Source organism: Rattus norvegicus, chromosome 12, assembly GCF_021556685.1.
Source record: "Rattus norvegicus strain SHRSP/BbbUtx chromosome 12, alternate assembly SHRSP_T2T, whole genome shotgun sequence".
Taxonomy (NCBI): Eukaryota; Metazoa; Chordata; class Mammalia; order Rodentia; family Muridae; genus Rattus; species Rattus norvegicus.
In genome coordinates this window covers 48,506,141-48,525,627 of record NC_141545.1, presented here as the reverse complement: position 1 = coordinate 48,525,627, position 19,487 = coordinate 48,506,141, and the positions used below count along the sequence as shown (strand labels likewise).

The following is a 19,487-nucleotide window of genomic DNA, read 5'->3' as shown; positions in this document are numbered from 1 at the left end:
ACCTTCATGCCCTCCTGGTTTCCACATATCCCACCACTGACCTGTGCACTGAAAGTCTTACTACATCCCCCACCCGTGCCTAGAAAACTGAGGTAAAGGTGTGGCGTGATAGTTTAGATTGCAAATGTTCCCATTCCTTCATTCCTCCCCCATCCCGGAACTCTGGAACTGCCATTTAAAAAAAAAAAAAAAAGCCAGGCTGGAGAGATGGCTCAGCGATTAAGAGCACTGACTGCTCTTCCAGAGGTCCTGAGTTCAATTCCCAGCAACCACATGGTGGCTCACAACCATCTGTAATGGGATCTGATGCCCGCTTGTGCTGTGTCTGAAAGACAGTTACCTACAGTGTACTCATAAATAAATCTTTAAAAAAAAGACACCTGCCCAGTTTAGGCTTGTAGCTTGTTAATAATAAACAAAACAAAAACAAAAACAATACAGGTCTCTGTGCCTTTATTGGGAACGCCATGCAGTTATTTGGGAGCAAAGCAAAGGGGGTGAAGGAATCCCCCCCCCAATAATTACAAGTACAGGCCTCCACTGCCTGGCCAGCCTTGTCTTTTGAGGTGGGGTCTCACAATGTGGCCTTGGCTGCCCTGAAATGGTAAACCAGGCTGGCCTGGGAGACTGACCTGCCTCTGCCTGCCAAGAGCTAAATTAAAGATGTGTTGACATCATGCTCGGCTCAAAGATGTACAGATAAGCGAGGTCATTGTGTCATCACACACAGCAGGAAGCCTCGTTAGGGCTGGGAACAGAGCCCAGGTCTACTGAAGAGCAGTCAGTGCCCTTACAGAGCCATCCCTCCCTCTGTCCCATTAACTCGAAGTCCCTGCCTAAAACCTACACCAGAAAAACTTTAAAAAGAAACTGGTGGCTCTCAGTTCAAATTCCCCTCTTATAAACCAGTGACACCCAAGTCAACAGAAATGCAGCAGCCGATTGAAGGGACTGGGACCCCACCCACCTCCCAAGTCCCCAAAGGCCCAATCAAGAAGCAAGAGAGAGTGAGGATATTGTGAAAAATCTTTATTACCGTCTCTGGTGGTAAAATAGCATCTCATACAAATAGAATCACCTAGGTTTTTGAAATGAGGATTTTAAGGACAGAGATGTTTCTAAAATTCTGTGAAAAATAGATTTACAGGGAAAATAGACTTTCACAACTCGAGGGACATCACCACATGATCCTTTATGAAACAAGGGTGAGCCCACCTCTTCCAGACTCCCTGGCTATGATGCTCTGGACACGGAATGTGGATGTTTTCAGAATCTGAGTCTATGGCCCATCCCGGACACAACAAGGTGCTGTCCCCAGGAACTGGGAATCAGATGCCCAGAGCCTAGAGAAGCTTCAGAAGGTTCGTACGAGACAGTGCTGAGCTGAGCTGAGACAACAGCTGACACCAGCCCAGGTACTGGCTATCTTTACTCCTGTGTTCATGGTTTAGGCAGCTTGGCCCCAAGGCATAGGCCAAGGATAGAGACCAAGCAGAACCTGCCTCGTACCAGGGGGGCTTCTGCCCAGCTGCGGGGAGGTCCCCTGGGGCTGCTCTGGGCAAGGGGCATGCGCCCCCAGCACTGACTCTGTCTCCCTCGGTGTCACAGGAAGCTGCTCTAACCACTGGGGCTCCTGCACATGCCTCTGCTGTCAGTCGTTCACCAAGAGGACTTCCAGTTTCCTCAAGTCAGGCACAAAAGCCGGGATTTCAAACTCTCTAGCAAAGAGCAGATGCATCCGTTCGCAGCCAGACAGGGATTCCTGGCCCTTCAGGAGCTAAGGAGACTGCTCCATCCTAGCAGGCTGACTGAGCACCGGCCTCAGTGTGCGCTCACTGAGAACAGGCTGGTGAGCAAGAGGCTGCCACCCGTCTCAAGCCAGTGTGCCCAGCTCCTCCACCCGGGACTCTCCAAGTAAAAGCCAGCACGACGGGCAGGAAACAGTGCCAGGAAACAGGAGCAGCCCAGGCTGCGCTCCACTGAGCAAAGCTCACGCAGCCCCAGGAAGCACATCCTGGTAGTTCTCACTCACTCACTGGGAACCAAATACCTCACCAGACTGGAACAGGGCAAGGGCTCTGAAGCTTGTCAAGAACATGGAAATCTCACCAGAGGAGCCGGGTGAGGGAAAGCAGAGACTGCTCATGTCTGTATATAGGAAAGGGAGGACAATGGCCCCGCAGCTCCCAGCAGCACATAGGGCAGAGCCACACTTAAGGCACTAGATTTGGAGTGGACTCCAGCTCTGAGATCACTGGAATGGTCACCTGGGCTCGCTTATCTCAGTGGATAAATCCAGTGCAGCATGAAGGGTGAGCCAGGCTTCCTCATTCCCAACGCTGCCCACACGTGGCCATCAGGTGCTGGCCAGACATAGAATAAGGGTCCAAATCCAAGCCCACTAATGCTTTAGAGGCCAGCAGAGCGACACTGGACAAAGCAAGTCCTTTTGCTTTGGGGCCCTGGTCGTGTCACAGGTGACATAACAGGTGATGTGGTGCCGCAGAGACACTTTATGCACACGCGCCCCTCCTGCACCTCATTCAATGCCAAATAGACCCCAGCCAAGCAGAGTCCTAGAGCCACCCACAGGGACAACCAAGGGAGCCAAAGAGGTGGGAGTCGGTCAGTGGGGAACTGAGGACACCTGAGGCCCACAAGTGTAGGAAGCCTATGCTGCCCCTTCCCAAACCCAAACATGCATCAATTTGACAGCAGGTCAGACTGGTCATTCCTCAGGACCATGCTGTGGCAGATGGTTCGAGGAAGGACTTCAGCGGAAGGAAGGCAAACAGTAGGAAAGTCTTCCTAAACACGAGCCTCTGCTCTGGAGCCAAATCCCCACTCAGAGCCTCCTGCAGGCTCACTGTACAGTCAGCTCTCTCTCTAAAGCTCGACTGTGCCTTCCCACAGGAGCCCCATTAGCCAATCAGTCCTATCGGAGATCTATCGGCCTCCTGGGCACTAAACACTGACACTGTAAAATTCCCCAAAGAAGTCTGAGAATAAGGAGCACAAAGCACAACCCGCCTGCACTGAACTAGAGCGACACCACGTTCTGTGAACAAAACTGACAAGGGCCACAGCAGGACATGTTAAGGTCACAGCCAGGAGAGCAGAGCAGCTCACGGCTTCTAGAGCAAGAACAGAGGGTGCCGTCAGGCTGAGACTGTGGCTCCCCGAGGCCTGGATGTGGCTTCTCAAAGGCAGGTAAGAAGCCTCCTCAAAAACTTTGTCTTTGACCTTCCAGCCCAGTGCCTTAGCTTGGGCTCCGCCCTACCAGAGTCTCTCTTCAAGTTTCTTCCAGTTGGCCTAACTGCATAGCGAGGACACAGGATGAGGGAGAAGTGAGCCGCTCTCAGCTGCCCACAGCATCCAGGAGCCTGCAGAGGGCTGGTAACCTGCGGGCCGGCCCAGCCCAAGCCTTCTGGCTGACACAGCTGTGCCTGGACCGGCAGGCTTGTCGGGATAAGCAGTGCACGGCTAAGACTACACAGAAATAAGCTTTTATCTGGATCTGGGAACCTTACCCTAATCTTTACCTCACTGTAAAGCCTCCGTGAACCAGGGGCAGGGAACAAACACTGGGAAGACTACACAGAAATAAGCTTTTATCTGGATCCGGGAACCTTACCCTAATCTTTCCCTCACTGTAAACCTCTGTGAACCAGGGGCAGAGAACAAACACTGGGAAGAGAAACTGCCGCCTGGCACCGCCTTGGAGCACAAACCATCACCGCCCCAGATGCAGCCTCCTGGACCAGGTTCAAGGTGGGTGTTGACGGGCAGCAGCTGCAGTTCCGCTGTGAGCCTCGTGGTGGCAGCAGAGGACCTCCCGTCCACTGTGCAGCGCTTACTGGCCTCCGTTATAGGCATAGTCGGCCTTGTTGTGCATGATCAGCTTGTTGTCCACAAAGTAGAAGCTGTCGGAGCGCGTCTCATAGGGGTTCTCGATCATCAGACGGACTGCAGGGTGGGGGGAGAGAGCACTGTGTGAGTCTGCCCGTGGCTGGGCTTGAGGAACTCAGCATCCCTCCAAAGGGCGGACCAGCGCTTTGCAAAGTTTGACTGTGCTCTCCCTGGACGAGGGCAGAACAAAAGCCGCCAGGGAGACTGGAAGGCTCCAGATGGACCGTGACGTCCAGTTCTATACAAGGATGCACTCCACTCTAGTCATCCTAATCTGATCTGTCCTGTCGGTATCCTAGGAAACAAACATCTCCCTCAGTCTCGGCCACTTCTTAACCCCTCACTCTTGGTCAGCTCGGCGAGTGAGCCCTGGCTCTGGGCATGTCAGTAAGATCCAGAGCAGCACACCCCTCTGTACCTGCTTCTTTGGGCTGTCTTGTTTGTGGAGAAAGGATCTCGCTATACCACTCTGGCTGGCTTTTTTTTTTTTTTTTTCCGTTTCTTTTTTTCAGAGCTGGGGACCGAACCCAGGGCCTTGCGCTTGCTAGGCAAGCGCTCTACCACTGAGCTAAATCCCCAACCCCCTCTGGCTGGCTTTGAACTCACAGAGATTTGCCTGCCTCTACTTCCCAGGGGCTGGGGGATAAAGGGAGGCAGGGTGCCCCACCATAACCAACTCACTTCTTTGTTTTTTAAATGTTTTAAAAATGACTTATTTTGTGTGTACAGGTTTCTTTGCCTGCCTGTGGACATGTGTGTACCACATGTGTGCTACACTCTCAGAGGCAGAAGAGGGTCAGAGGCCTGGAAGTAGAGTTAAAGCCCTGTGAGGCACTGGGAATGGGGCTCGACTCTTCCCCATGTCTCCATCTCTCCTGCTGCTTCCAGGACTGCAAGCCAGAAAAGCCTAGGTACCCAGTCAGAGGAACAGAGGGGAAGCTTCTCTGTAGAGAGGGCTCTGGTGTTCACCTGAAAGATCTAGACAGAGGTCTGTTTGCCTAGGGAACTTGTGTCTGTCTGTCTGTCTAAACCCTCACCCTGACCTCTTTCCACACTGGAAGAAGGTAAATACAATCACAGGCAGTTCTGATTTAAAAGCCATGTGTGCCCCATCCCCACCCACCAGGGCAGGGCGCCCCAGGTACTACAGTGTGAGAAATGTCAAGTTCTCTGAGCTCATCCTGGACATAGCAACTTGGTTTACACTCAGACTCGACTCCACAACCTTTGTTTGGTTTCATTAATCAATCTAATCTCGAAGGTATCTGCGAATCCAGGTCAGCTCCAGCCAGAGTGAATAAGTGTGAGGGCGCCCTTGCCCAGTCCATGATTTCCATGGGGTCCTGTGGTCATAAGAGTGGGGCGTCCACCACAGAGACCTGACACTTGGAAGACGCAGACCATAATGTATCCTCTCGGAAGTAAGCAGGACGCAGCGGAGCTGTGAGCAGCAGTGAGGGGCTTGGTGAAAGCCTGGGGTGCCCCTTTCATTTAACCCCGTAGACCCAGGTCACATGACCAGACACACAGCAAGCCACACCTCCCTCTTGCGCAGAAGGCCACCGGACAGGGGGGTGGGGGTGGGGGTGGGGGATGGGGGTGGGAGGTGGGGGTGGTCGGGATCTAGCTCGGAATGGGGAGGATACATACTGACGTCCTCTGAGAGCTGCGGGAACTCATAGATGTGCTCACACGTGTTTCTGCTGCTAGGGATGCAGAAGCCGAAATCAAAGTCAAAGGTCTTCAGTAGCCGCTCCCGGAAGTAGTGCCGCTCGATCATCCGGAAGCCTGTCACCGGCCTGTCGCCCACGGTGAACTCTACCCTGTAGGAGAATCCCTGTGAGACTCACTTCATTTCCTACGCCCCCCACAGCCAGCCTCAACCCCACAGAGCACCTCTTCCCTGCGAGCGAGTGGAATGCTCCGCCTCAGAAAAACAGCAGCACTCACGTGGCACCGACGGTCCGCAGGCGGAGGAACGCTGGCGTGAACTGATAGCGGACGAAACGCCCCACGCTGATGTCTACGTCCACACTCTCCTCCTCTGTGTCCTGGTCTTGGTCTGAAAGAGCACAGAGCTGAGACTCGAGCACAGGCACGCACATCCACACAGCACACCGCCGACTCCCAGACCCACACTGGTCACAACCCTGCAGCCCTCCTGTCTGGGCACACGCAGTGCAGCAGGCTGGACCAGCAGTCACAACAGCCCAGTGGGGAGGAGCCGCTTGTCCTGGTTTCACAGATGAGGACACTCAAGTTCAAAAATGCTAAGTCACACCCAAAGTCCCCAAACAGTTAAGGAACTGAGCAAAGTTCTGAAGGCAGGCCAGTTGACCAAAGTCTGTTCTTCAAACATTGTGCTATCTGCCTTATGCAATTTGGGGGTGGGCATGTGCTGGGGTAACATAGTAAGACAGCAGCTGGATAAAAGATCTGACATAGAGACGAGGTTGGTACTGGAGATCAGAGCGCTACCTTGTACGAAGATGGTAAGTCCTAGAGGTCGCAGAGGGAGAGGTGTGTCCTGGGAGCGCTGTCTGACTTCAAATGATGACAGACTGACCTGCAGACGCAGGCACTAGTGTCTGCTGCAGGCCATTCCAGGCCTAATCCTCTGACTCCCTGGAAAGCCGGGCAAGGAACCAGCATACTGGTCGCAGTATGAACGTGGGGGAATTCTCTACCAGTTTGAGCATATGGGTGCCTTGAGCACCAAGTATCTCAGCCTGCGATGTCCCAGGGACACTGAGACACTACCCTGGTTGGAGCGTCCATCTACCTACAGGGTAAGGGCCTGGATCCACTGATGTGACTCCAGCCTTCAAGGCCAAGCTGGGAAGGATGGAGAGCACAGTCCTGCACGCACCTCCTACAGCAGGTTTCTCTGAGGCTCCAGTGCCTCAAGCAAGGCCGGAAGGTGACGGTGGAAACACAAGCATGCTGAGCTGGGCCAGTGATCATGCTGATGTTCCTAGCAAGCCTGTCTGTCTGTCTGTCTGTCTGTCTTTTAGCGTTTTGTTTTGTTTTGTTTTTTTTTCCGGAGCTGGGGACCGAACCCAGGGCCTTGTGCTTGCTAGCCAAGTGCTCTACCGCTGAGCTAAATCCCCAACCCCCTGTTTTAGCATTTTAAACCGGGTAACTGCTCCTCCTGAGAGCTAAATAAAGCTTGGGACAGTCTTTTCTTTCTCTGAGATCTAATGCCTACCTTCTCAAAGAGCTGCAGGCTCATTCTGAGCAGCATATCAATGAGAAGAATTTTGCAAAAGAAGTTTCATTAGAGGCTGGAGAGATGGCTCAGTGGTTAAGAGCACTGGCTATTCTTCCAGAGGTCCTGGGTTCAATTCCCAGCACCCACATGGCGGCTCAACACTGCTGTAACTCCAGCTTCAGGGGATCAGCTCCCTCAGGCAGACATACACGTAGGAAAAACACCAATTCACATAAAATAAAAATAAGTGAGTTATATTAAAAAGTAAGTTTCAGGGCTGGAGAGATGGCTCAGCGGTTAAGAGCACCCAACTGCTCTTCCAGAGGTCCTGAGTTCAATTCCCAGCAACCACATGGTGGCTCACAACCATATGTAATGAGATCTGGTGCCCTCTTCTGGTATGCTCTGTAAATGGTAAATGTTTAGGAAAAAAGAAGTGGGGCTGGAGAGATGACTCAGTGGTTAAGAGCACTGGCTGCTCTTCCAGAGGTCATGAGTTCAATTCCCAGCAACCACATGGTGGCTCACAACCATCTGTAAAGAGATCTGATGCCTCTTTTGGTGTCTGAAGACAGCTACAGTGTACTTATATATAATAAATGAATAAATCTTTAAAAAAAAAAAAGTAAGTTTCATTAGAAATCACAGTTGGGTTGGGGATTTAGTTCAGTGGTAGAGCGCTTGCCTAGGAAGCGCAAGGCCCTGGGTTCGGTCCCCAGCTCTGAAAAAAAAAAGAAAAGAAAAACAAAACAAAAAACAAAAAAAAAACTTGGAGACCTGAGCCCCGTCCTATGACCACAATGGTGGGGGGAGAGAACCAATGCCCACAAGCTGTCCCGACTTCGCTTCTGCCCAGGCACACATACACCCCACACTCACATATACAGTAACAATACAAAGGAAACCAGCACAGAAGCCCTGATGAGCAAAGTCACCTCCATTTAAACAGCAAATTCGAGGCTAGCTCTAGCTACATGTGATTGTCTCAAAACAAGAAAATAAAGCAAAAGAATCAGCTCTCCTTGTACCTCAGGGGTGATGGCCACTGAGACCTAGTTCACTTTTGGTCACCCACAGTCACAGAAACGGTCTCATGGAGTCTGTTGCACACTTAAGAATAATTGTTTACTGAGAAAGAAGAGACACAGAGAGAGAGAGAGAGAGAGAGAGAGAGAGAGAGAGAGAGAGAGAGAGACAGATGGACAGGAAGGCAGGCAGACCATGGGGCTGGAGAGCTGGCTCAGTAGTTAGAACACTTAATGTCCTTACAGAGGACAAGTTCAGCTCCAGCTCCCAGCACCCCTGTCAGGAGGCAAATGTCCTCATGTGCACAAGCCCGGGATGGACACACAGGGCCACAAGCACTGCCCAAAGACAAGCAAGAGGCTGGAGGGTGCCTCCCTCGATGCACAAGGGCTCGGGGCAGGGCCTTCCTTCATACAGCGCAGCTGCAGCAGGGCTCAGTCTGCCGCTGTACATCGTGAGCCACTGAACAACAGGGTCTTAGGGGAGGGTTGCACGGGAATGCTGGGTCTCAGCTGAGCCACTCACAACCACAAGATTACACAAGGCAGTTCGCTAAAGAACCTGGACAGTGTCGCAACACAAGAAATGCCAACGTTCTATGCTGGTTGCAGTGACTCGTGCCTGTAACCCTAGCACATGGTGGGACTCAAGGGCACCCTCAGCTACACAGCAAGTTCTGGGCTAACATGGGCTACATAAGAACCTGTCCTAAGGGGTTGGGGATTTAGCTCAGTGGTAGAACGCTTGCCTAGGAAGCGCAAGGCCCTGGGTTCGGTCCCCAGCTCCGAAAAAAAAGAACCAAAAAAAAAAAGAACCGGTCCTAAAAAATAAAATAAAAGCCAGCCAGTGAGATAGCTCAGTACACACAGGTGCCTGCCACACACTCCTTGGAACCCCCACTGCAGATGTGGAAACAGAGAACTGACTCCACAAAATTTCCTCTGGCCTCCACCTGTATATTCTGTACACTCACACACACACACACACACACACACACAGAGAGACACAGAGACACAGACACACACACACACACACACACACAGAGACACACCATTTTCATATAGCTCTAAACAGCTCAGTAGCTATGCCACTGGCAGGCAAGCTGACAGGAAGTAATAAAAGAAAGAGTCATGAAAGTGGGGCACAGTGGCATCCCAGAAACAGATGTGCTGGCCCACAAATACTGGGTTTCCCAAAGATCTGTCCTTCCTGGGCCGTGACCACAACACCCAGGCCTACCTGAGATGCAAGGTTTGGCAATCTCGAAGAGCACCGTCCCTGTCTCCAGATCTCGGATTTTGAAGCGGGTAAAGTCAATACTGTAGACATTGTCCTCGGGTTTACATAAATAATCTGAAAAGGAGACCGGTGTTATTAAGTAATCTTCCAAAGCATACACTGTAGCTGTCTTCAGATCCCATTACAGATGGTTGTGAGCCACCATGTGGTTGCTGGGAATTGAACTCAGGACCTCTGGAAGAGCAGTCAGTGCTCTAACCACTGAGCCATCTCCCCAGCCCCCAGCCCCCAGCCCCGTTTTAAAGCAAATGTGTTGTTGTCCTATACAATTCACTGAAATTGTTCCTCCAAACATTCTCTTGTTTTTAAGATTGATTTATTTACTTTATATGGATGTTTTGCCTGCATGTAAGCACCACATTCGTGCAATGCTGGAAGAAGTCAGAAAAGGGAGTCAGGTCCCCTGGAGTCATAGTTACTGTTCGTTGTAAGATGCCACCTGGGTGCTGGGACTAAACCCAAGAGCCCAGAAAGAGCAGTCAATGCCCTCAGCCAGCAAGCCATCTCACATGGCCCAAACGCTTTCTTGAAAATTCATTTAACATTAATTTTATGTATGTCTTAGTCAGTATTCTATTGCTATGAAGAGACGCCATGACCAAGGCAGCTCTTGGGAAAGCATTTAACCATCATGGCGGGGAACACAGCAGCACATGGAGCTAGAGTGTGGTTCTTCCTTTCCTAGGGCTGTGACCTTTGACACAGTTTTCCTGGCCTGGTGACCCCAACCATCACATTGGTTTTGCCACTCCGTAACTGTATCTTTGCTACTGTTATGAATCATAATGTAAATATCTATGTTTTCTGATGGTCTTAGATGACCCCTGTGAAAGGGTCGTTAGACATGCACGTGGGCACATTCGCAAAAACACACACACACACACACACACACACACACACATGCACACACATGCACGCACGTACCCCCCAAGGGGTCTTGCCACAGGTTGAGCTGCTGTGCTAAAGCGATAGCTGAGAACTACATGCTGATCCGTAGGTAGCTTTACAGAGATGCTGGGCCTTCTGTGAATGGTCTGAATCTTCAAACCAGCCCAGTAACACACTCCCTCCAACAAGGCCACACCTCCCAATCCTTTCAGACATCCCACCCACAGTGACTAACTTTCAAACACACGAGCCTATAGGGGGATTCTTCTTTTTTCTTTCTTTCTTTTTTTTCCGGAGCTGAGGACTGAACCCAGGGCCCTGCGCTTGCTAGGCAAGCACTCTACCACTGAGCTAAATCCCCAACCCCTCTATGGGGGAATTCTTATTCCAACCACCACAACATGTCTGGTGCATGTTTTGCCTGTGTTGCATGGGTACACTGTCTACAAGGAAAGCCAGAAGAGGACGCCACATCCTCAAGACTGGCATTACAGGTAGTTGTGAGCTGCCATGTGGATGTTAGGAATGGAATCCAGGACCTCTGGGAGAGCAGCCAGTGTTCTTAACCACTGAGCCATCTCCCCAGCCCCCAAGCACCCTCTTGGATTATCAAAATTAGGAAGTTCAAGAGAGAAAAGGGTACAGGACAGAGAGAAGTCGAAAGATTCAGTGTGTGTGTATATGAAACTGTCAAAGGGTAATTTGTGCTCTTGCTGTTATTGAAGACGAGGCTTCTCTGTGTAGCCCTGACTGTCAGACCAGGCTGGCCTCAAACTCACAGAGCTCTGCCTGCCTCTGCCTCCTGAGTGCAAGGATTAAGGTGTACGATCACTGCCTAGCATTGTTTTTTGTTTTTTGTTTTCCTTAAAAGTGTCAGTTTTTATTTCATGGGCAATGGTGTTTTGCCTGCATGTGTGTCTGAGGGTGATGGATCCCCTAGAGCTGGAGTGACAGACAGCTTCGAGCTGCTGGAGCTGCTGCTGCAGGTTCTGGAAAGTGAACCTGTGTCCTCTGGAAGAGCAGCCAGTGCTCTTAACCACTGAACCATGCCTCCGGCCTGAAATTTTCAAAAATATTTAATGCATACTGACTAAGAAATAATATAGGGGTTGTTTGCCAACTGTATCAAAAAACAGAACAAACTTTTCTGGAAAAGTCCAGATTACACAAGTAAGCCAGACTCTGCAGCCATACAGAGTATGACATAAGCACTCCACTCTCACTGTAACCCCAAGGTCTACAGACAGGAAATAGGCAAATGAGGTCTTCACAACGGAACTGCTGGTGTGGTGGGCACCGAAGCCGAGTTGGATAATCACATGTAACAGACTTTAACATCTACTTCAACCACTGAAAAGGTTAAACCCATTCTTAGTCTGCGGCACAAAAACATGCATACATTAGCAAGGTCAGCGAGAACGAGAACGTTAGGCCAAAGCAGCGCCTACAGCAACCCAGGAACTCCTCAAAGTCCCAGAGATGCTGTTGCCTTGTCTGCTGGCTCCCCACAGCAACTCTTCCCGCTCCTCTGCACTGCCTTAGCATGCCTGTGTGTGATGCCTGTGTGTGAGCTGTTTCACACTCAACGAGCAGGGTGCTCTCCAGTGACAAGGCACACTGGAGAGGTACAGTAACTCCAAAAGCCTGTGGCAGGGGTCCGTGTCTATGGGACATGCTCAGTAAACAACTCACAGGAGAACTTAAGAGTGATAAAATCCAAAGGCCACTAAGCTCTGGCTGGGGGCTTTCTCTAAGGACTTGCAGAAATGGGCAAGGGACATACATCACTCTCAAGTGTTCAGGGAGACCCGAGTGCCCTTAGCACATCGGTAGGTCGGTAGCATTTGACAGTTCTAACTTGCCAGTGAGGCTCACAGGATGTTAGTGGTCAGGTGCTAACCATTTCTGTACTTTCAAATCCCCCGTGAAAACTGAGAACTGAAGCAGCTTTTCACTATTCTGGGACCGCAGGGCATAACTATCTAAAGTTGTTTACAGACAGACGAAAGAGTGTCCCAACCCAAACAGTGTTGGGAAACTGGGTCAACAAACATCCAAAAATCAAATTAAAACTATTTTAGGAGATGGAGGTTTCCTTTTCCACAGGCTGAACCAGTTAATGGCCACTTTCCCTCAAACTCCATCTCCAAGTCGCCGGATTGGACACGAACAACCTGAACTACACCTCACAGGCCTGGGGCTGAGTGAAACAATACAGCGGCTACTCTGGCACCCTTCAGGGAAGCGGGGTTAGAAGTCTCCAGGGCAGGGATGTGAGGAGGACAAGCCAAGGCTAACCAGGTGACTGCAAATTCCTGCAGGAAAGGGTGTCAGGTCACAGCCGGACTGAGCACCTTCCGAAAGACAGAGATCAGCAAGGAACCAACACGGATTTCTTCCCACCATTCCTTACCACGCCAAAGAGACAGGGAGGTGGCTTCTCATGCAAAACTCATACTTCTGAAACCCTGACGAATTAAAAAAAGTCTCAAGAGCAGGATCCCCGGGCCAGTTTGAACAAACGCTCAAACTTTTAAACTTTTTTGGGGATGTGGTACAGTGTAAGTCTGCAAGGAATGCGACAGCCACGTGTTTGACCGAAGCACAAGCTACCTGTACACAAAGGGGTCCCGGACCCCAGAGGGGGATTGAAAGGTCGAGTGGGGGAGGGGCTGTCAGGACCCTGAGCAGAGGGAAAGGCGGAGTCGGCAGGTAGGGGCTCCGGCCCCGAGGGCTGCGAAAGCTGGGGGTAGATCAGCAGGGTGGTCAGGAACCTGGCCGAGGGCTGAGGTCTCAGGAAGAGGGCTCCCGGGCCCGCAGGGTCGCACCAGGCCCAGAGACGATCGGAACTCTAGAAGCCTTGCCCGCCGGGTCTGGGAGCCCGGCAGTCAGAAGCACGGCCTGAGCGGACCCCGGCGCCACCACACGGCCCAGGCCGCCAAGGGCTCCCAGGCCCGGTGCCCAGGGAGGGCGCGGCCCGCCCGCCACTCACTCTCGGTGACCCGGTTGAGGCGTAGGACGTGCTCAGGGCGGATCGTGTCCAGTGCCAGCAGCTCCTGCTCCGTGACCGCGGTCCCGGGGCCGTCGTCCGACGTGTGTGGCGGCCCCTGCCGCCGCGCCTTAAGCCGGTTCAGGACGCCGCCGCCCGCCTTCTTCTTCTCCTCCTTGCCAGCTACCAGCCCGCCGGGCCCAGCCTGCGACCCCGCGGTCGTAGCCTTCGGGTTCGACCCGCTCATCGCTCCACCGCCAAGATGGCCGCCACCTCAGGGCGCCGTAACTATGGAGAGCGGGGGCGGGGCCCAAGCGCCTGGGGCGGGGCTCGAGCTCCTGGAGGCGGTGCCGAGAGTCTGGGGGCGGGGCCTGCGGGGAGCCGCCTCCCTGGCCAACTTTGAGTCTATTAAGTGAGATAAGGCTGGACTGAACCCCGAGGGTCTTCACACTCCAGTCACCCTTGATATTTAAAATACATTCTTAGAAAGTAAAACAAGATAAAGTGAAATATATTTTTAGTCAAACGGCTTTGAAACAACTTTAACAACTAATTTGCTGGTGAATGCTTTTAATCCCAGGTACTTAGGAGGCAGAAGCAGGAGAATCTCTGAGTTCCAGGATAGCTAGGGTTACACAAAGAAACCTTGTCTCTTGGAGGAGAAAAAGGTGGTCTTAACCACTGAACCATCTCTCCAGCCCTTGTGTCTTTTTTTTTTTTTTTAATGTATATAAGTACACTGTCGCTGTCTTCAGACACACCAGAAGAGGGAGGGCATCGGATCCCATTATAGATGGTTGTGAGCCACCCTGTGACTGCTGGGAATTAAACTCAGGACTTTTGGAAGAGCAGTCAGTGCTCTTAACCACTGAGCCATCTCTCCAGCCCCCCTCCTCCTTTTTTGTTTGAGACAGGGTCTCACAGGTCTTACTATAAAACCTAGCTGACCTGGAACTATGTAGCCAAGCCTGGTTTCAAACTCACAGAGCTCCACCTGCCTCTGCCTCCCAAGTCCTTGGTTAACTATGTATGCCACCACCTGCCTCTGCAGTCAGGGCTTTTAACAGGGCTAGGAAACTGGGGTGTGACTTCCAATTTAACGTTCCTCACTCCTTTCTAGGGTTTTTGAAAAGGCTCTCTTTGAAAGGAAAACAATGTAACCACATATCCTAGCAGGAAGGAAAATAGAGAAATACTGTATTAAACAGTAACTGGCCTCCCTTTGACCCCCTACACTGTACTCTGAGTCTCTTCAGCCACTGTAGGAAGTGTGACGGTGACTGTTTTCCAGGGCAGTCCCCTAGTAGACAGACAGTCTGCCTCAAATCAGACCAGGCAGGTAGAGCCTAGAGCTGGTGCACCCAAGGTTAGCTTGATGCTGCCGGGTTTTTCTCTGCAGACAGGGAGGGCAGTTCTGTTGCTTCCCTAAAGATGGCAGGCTGGGGCTGGATGGCAGGCACTCCTTGTGGTGTAGGACCAAAGACTAGTAATTTCCCCAGTATCTAAGTCACTTCACTCCTAGGCTGAGAACTTTTTTATTTTTATTTTTGTAAAGCATCGATTCATTATTCGAACATCCAAACTGTTCCAAAGGAGATTTCTGGCATATTCCAAAGCTACGTGGTGCTTGATTGGTGAGTACGGTTTTCATAGCTTTGTATAGGGGTAGCATGTGTTGTTCTAGGAATTCCTGAAAAGTGTTGTGTGGGGCTTGGAGTGATAAGGTCATCTGTGAACGATAAGGCTCACACATGTGGCTTGCTCCCCGGTTGATGGAACTGTTTGGAAAGGATCAGAGGTGTGTCACCGGGAGTTGGTTTTGAGGTTGTAAAGGCCCACACCAGGCCATGTTAACTCTCTCTGTACTGGGCTGTGTGTCAAGATGGGAGTTTTCAGCTACTGCTCCAGTGCCTGTCGCCTGGAGTGGTGCCACTCACTCTCGGTGACCCAGTTGAGACGTAGGACGTGCTCAGGGCGGATCGTGTCCAGTGCCAGGTCCCTCTGCTCTCACAGGAAACACACACGTTGCCCACTGAGCCATCTCTCCAGCCACCTTATATCACTGTCTTAAAAGGTTACATTAAGTTTTTAATTTTGGTATATGTATGTGTGGTCACACAGAGGCCAGAGGGAGGAACTGGATGCCGTGGAATCGGAGTTGTATATGGCTGTGAGCTGACAAAGAGGGGCTGGGAACCAGGCCTGCGCCCTCCGGAAGAGCAACAGGTGCTTTTAACCCCTGACCCATCTCCTAGCCAAGGTTACTTTTTTTTTTTTTTCCTTTTCTTTTTTTCGGAGCTGGGGACCGAACCTAGGGCCTTGCACTTGCTAGGCAAGCGCTCTACCACTGAGCTAAATGCCCAACCCCGCCAAGGTTACTTTTAATGGTGTCTTAGTTAGGGTTCCCATTGCTGTGAAGGGACATATCCAAAACAACTCTTACAAAGGGAAATATTTAATTGGGGCTGACTTACAGGGTTGGAGGGTCTGGCCATTATCATGAAGATAGCATTCGGACAGCACTCCGGCAGCCATGGTGCTAAAGAAGCCAAGGGCTCTACATTTTTTAAAAAATTTTGTACATATAAATACACTGTTGCTGTCTTCAGACCCACCAGAAGAGGGAGGGCATTGGATCCCTTATAGATGGTTGTGAGCCACCCTGTGGCTGCTGGGAATTAAACTCAGGACCTCTGGAAGAGCAGTCAGTGCTCTTAACCCCTGAGCCGTCTCTCCAAGAGTTCTACATCTTGATCCACAGGCAGCAGAAAGGAAACTCTTCCAGCCAGGGTGGAGCTGAAACGTAGGACCTCAAAGCCCACCCCCACAGTGACACACCTCCTCCAACAGGGCCACACCTCCTGATAGTGCCACTTCCTGTGGGCCAAGCATATTCACTACATTAGGTGAAAAGAATGTATTTCCCTATACTTAGGAGGCTGAGGTAAGATTGCTGAGAATTTGAGGCTAGTTATGGACATACAGTGAGTTTCAGTCTATACTGGATGACAAAGTATAACTCTCAATAAAACATACACATACACACACGTGCAAACATGAAACCAGATTTAAAATTTGTGTTTCTGTGTGTTGTGTGTGTGTGTGTGTGTGTGTGTGTGTGTGTGTGTCTCACACCATGCATAGAGACCAAGACTAAACTAGGGAAAACTGCTTTTCTTCTCTCATGTGGGTCCCAAGAAAGGTTTTCAGACTTGGAGACAGGCACTTCATCATGGCTTTAAAACTACAAGTTTGGGGTAGGCATGGTGTTACACAACTATATAATTTAGCATTGGGGGGGGGGGTGAAAGCAGAACTATCACAAGTTGAGAGTCAACCTAGGCTACACAGTTAAATTTCTGGTTCAAAAAAAATTAAGTTCAGGGCTGGAGAAATGGCTCAGATGTTAAGGGCACTAACTGCTCTTCCAGAGGTCCCGAGTTCAAATCCCAGCAACCATATGATGGCTCACAACCATCTGTAAACGGATCCAATGCCCTCTTCTGGTGTGTCCGAAGACAGCTACAGTATACTCATATATAAATAAATAAATCTTTTTTAAAAATTAAGTTCAGATCCTAGATTCACTTGTGGCAATTTTGGGTAGGCCATTCCTCCCCAGAATCTGAGCCCTTAGGCTTGTCAGATAGTCACCATATGCCCCAAACTGCCAGGAAGGCAAAACAAATAGCAACAAACAGTCCTGTGTAGATGCCAAGGAGGATCCTGGGAATGGTCCTATGTCAACACTCATGAATGGGCCATCCCAGGAACCTCTGCAGGGGCAGAGGGAAGATGTCGAGCGGTGTGGGAGAATAGTTTCCTCCATCAGTCAGAGGTAGGCAGAAACCAGGGCCAGGCCTTGAAGAGACAACAGATTTGAGTGGAAGCAGTAAGGGAGCTCACTCAGGAATTCTTTATTCAGGAATTCTTTATTTTCTTATTTTTTTAAAAAAAAAAGAAAAATCATAAATTAATTTTATTTATTGAGGTCTCATCATATAGCCCTAGCTGGCCTGGAACTTGCTATGTAGACCAGGCTGGCCTCGAACCTCGAATTTCCAGAGATCCATCCATTTGCCTCCACCTCCCAAGTGCTGAAGTCAAAGCCACCCCGCAGCCTCAGTTTTTAGTACAAGGTCTGAGCCGAGGAGGAAGGAGGTTTACTTTTTACTGCCATAGGTGACTGAGAACAAAGAAAACTAAGACTCTTGGGACTGTCGCTCCAGAGCCTCCGGGTTCCGCCCCTCTTGCCTTGACCCCCTCACCTCTGCTCCAAGAAGCTTTCCAGTAAGTGTTAGAATATCACCTCTCCCCTCTATGGAGGACGGGGTGGGGTGTGTGTGTGTTAAGTATGGAGGAAGGTCTGGCACACAGGCTCCAGCCAACCCGGAGCCTGATTTCCTAAGTAAGATTACTATCTGGCCCCACAGAGTGGTCCAACCCAACAGCTGCGCTTGGCCATGCTCTTCTGTCAGACAATGTCCCTCCCTGAGAGTCCCTACAGCGGTGCAGTTTCAGGTCCCATCCCCATTTGCCAGGTCACTGCTGCTGTGCTGCACCATGGTAACACCTACCTCTGAATGGTAAAGAATTCTACGGGGTTGGGGATTTAGCTCAGTGGTAGAGCACTTGCCTAGCAAGCGCAAGGCCCTGGGTTCGGTCCCCAGCTCCCAAAAAAAAAAAAAAAAAAAAATTACCTTTGAGAGGTCTCAGCCAGAGGCTCCATGGGGCCTGAGAATGGACCCCATCAACACTGGCTTTTATTCTTAGAGCTAAGTGCTGAATTCTGGGCTGGAGGGATGGCTCAGCGGTTAAGAGCACTGACTGCCCTTCCAGAGGTCCTAGGTTCAATTCCCAGCAACCACATGGTGGCTCACGACCACCTGTAATGGGATCTAATACCCTCCTCTGTACTCACACACATAAAATAAATAAATCTTTGTTTAAGAAATGCTGAACTCTGCCATTGAAAGAATGACCCAGCAGGCAGGGCAAACTCATCCTTCCTCACACAAAGCCAGACTTCCGTTACTGTTTGGAGAAAGTGGGTATGTTCTGGAGACACATCAAAACATCCTGGGGAGATGAAAGGCAACAGAGAGTAACCACCAAGATCCAGAGTCGAGGACTAGGCATGGTGGCCATAACTTTTAGTCCCAGCATTCAGGAGGCAGAGGCAGGCAGAGCTTCGTGAGTTGGAGACCAGCCTGGTCTACATAGTGGGTTCCATGCCAACCAGGTTGCTTCGTCAGACGCTGATACAAAAGTAAATAAATAAACCAAGAATCCTGCCTGTCGCTTTTTTCTTGCGGTGTGGCCGTGGGCCAGTCACTCTCAAAGGGAAAACACAGAGTAACATCTGTAAAGTGGCACTGTGGCCAGCCCATTTCAAAGGCTCACTTGAGGATTGCTACAGTTAGGCTAGCTGAGGGAGAGCCTGGGTTACGGGTGGCCGACTTGACCATTTACTAACCTGCCTGAGGTAGGTAAGTGACATTAAGCCTCCTTCCTGCACTCTGGCCTTCCTCCTGCCAGGGAAGGGGAAGCAAGAGAAATGTGCTGTGGCTTCGCTTTATTGTAGGTGGCCTCAATGGAGGGCACAGACAGAAAGACACAGCCTGAGGCCTGATGTGCCTTTGACCAGAGGTCAAGGCTGAGTATTCCAGTCTGAGTGAAACAAACAACACTGGAACTTGATTTCTCCTGGAGTGCCGGCTCAAGTGGTCAGATGAGGATTTGGGAGGAAGTGTGGACCAGTTTGTGTCTGGAGGTCGGATGACAACCTGTGGGATACCGGTTCTCTCTTCCCATGTGTGCTCTAGGGTCTAAGTCAAGCCTTAGGCTCGGTAGCAAGGACCTTACTTGCTGAGCTGTCTTGCTGGCCCCACACTAGCCCTCCCCTTCTCCCACATTCCTTACCTTTACCTTCTATTATTATTGTATGTGTTTGGGGGAGGGGTCCACAGCATGTGTCAGTTCTCTTCCTCCACACTGCGGATCAGGTTCTGGTCATCAGTCCTGGTGGCCGCTGAGCCATCTCCCTGGTCTTTAGTGGTGGGGGTGGAGTCCAGACTGACAATCTAACGGAGTACTTAACTGAATGTGGTCTTCAATTCCCAATCCTCCCAAGAGTCGGGATGACCAGTGTGTGCTACTGCAGCC

The 19,487-nt window shown here is 50.8% G+C and overlaps 1 protein-coding gene across 1 annotated transcript; it reads right to left on the bottom strand.

The window, feature by feature from the left end:
- Positions 1-1,015: 1,015 nt before the first annotated feature.
- On the bottom strand, positions 1,016-13,634 carry Unc119b (unc-119 lipid binding chaperone B). Its single transcript, NM_001105934.1, has 5 exons — positions 13,326-13,634; positions 9,386-9,499; positions 5,860-5,971; positions 5,560-5,732; positions 1,016-3,966 (listed from the first exon to the last, which is right to left on the bottom strand). Exons 1-5 carry the CDS (start codon positions 13,567-13,569, stop codon positions 3,854-3,856), a joined length of 756 nt encoding a protein of 251 aa, NP_001099404.1. The 5' UTR covers positions 13,570-13,634; the 3' UTR covers positions 1,016-3,853.
- Between the last annotated feature and the right edge of the window lie 5,853 nt (positions 13,635-19,487).

Bases quoted from the DNA above. Each gene is read 5' to 3' on its own strand.
- Unc119b (NM_001105934.1), bottom strand. From the start codon at position 13,569: ATGAGCGGGTCGAACCCGAAGGCTACGACCGCGGGGTCGCAGGCTGGG. The intron at 5,972-9,385 runs GTAGGCCTGGGT...GTGCTCTTTCAG, and splicing joins TGCCAAACCTTGCATCTCAG to ACCAAGACCAGGACACAGAG. The intron at 5,733-5,859 runs GTGAGTGCTGCT...ATTCTCCTACAG, and splicing joins CTGCGGACCGTCGGTGCCAC to GGTAGAGTTCACCGTGGGCG.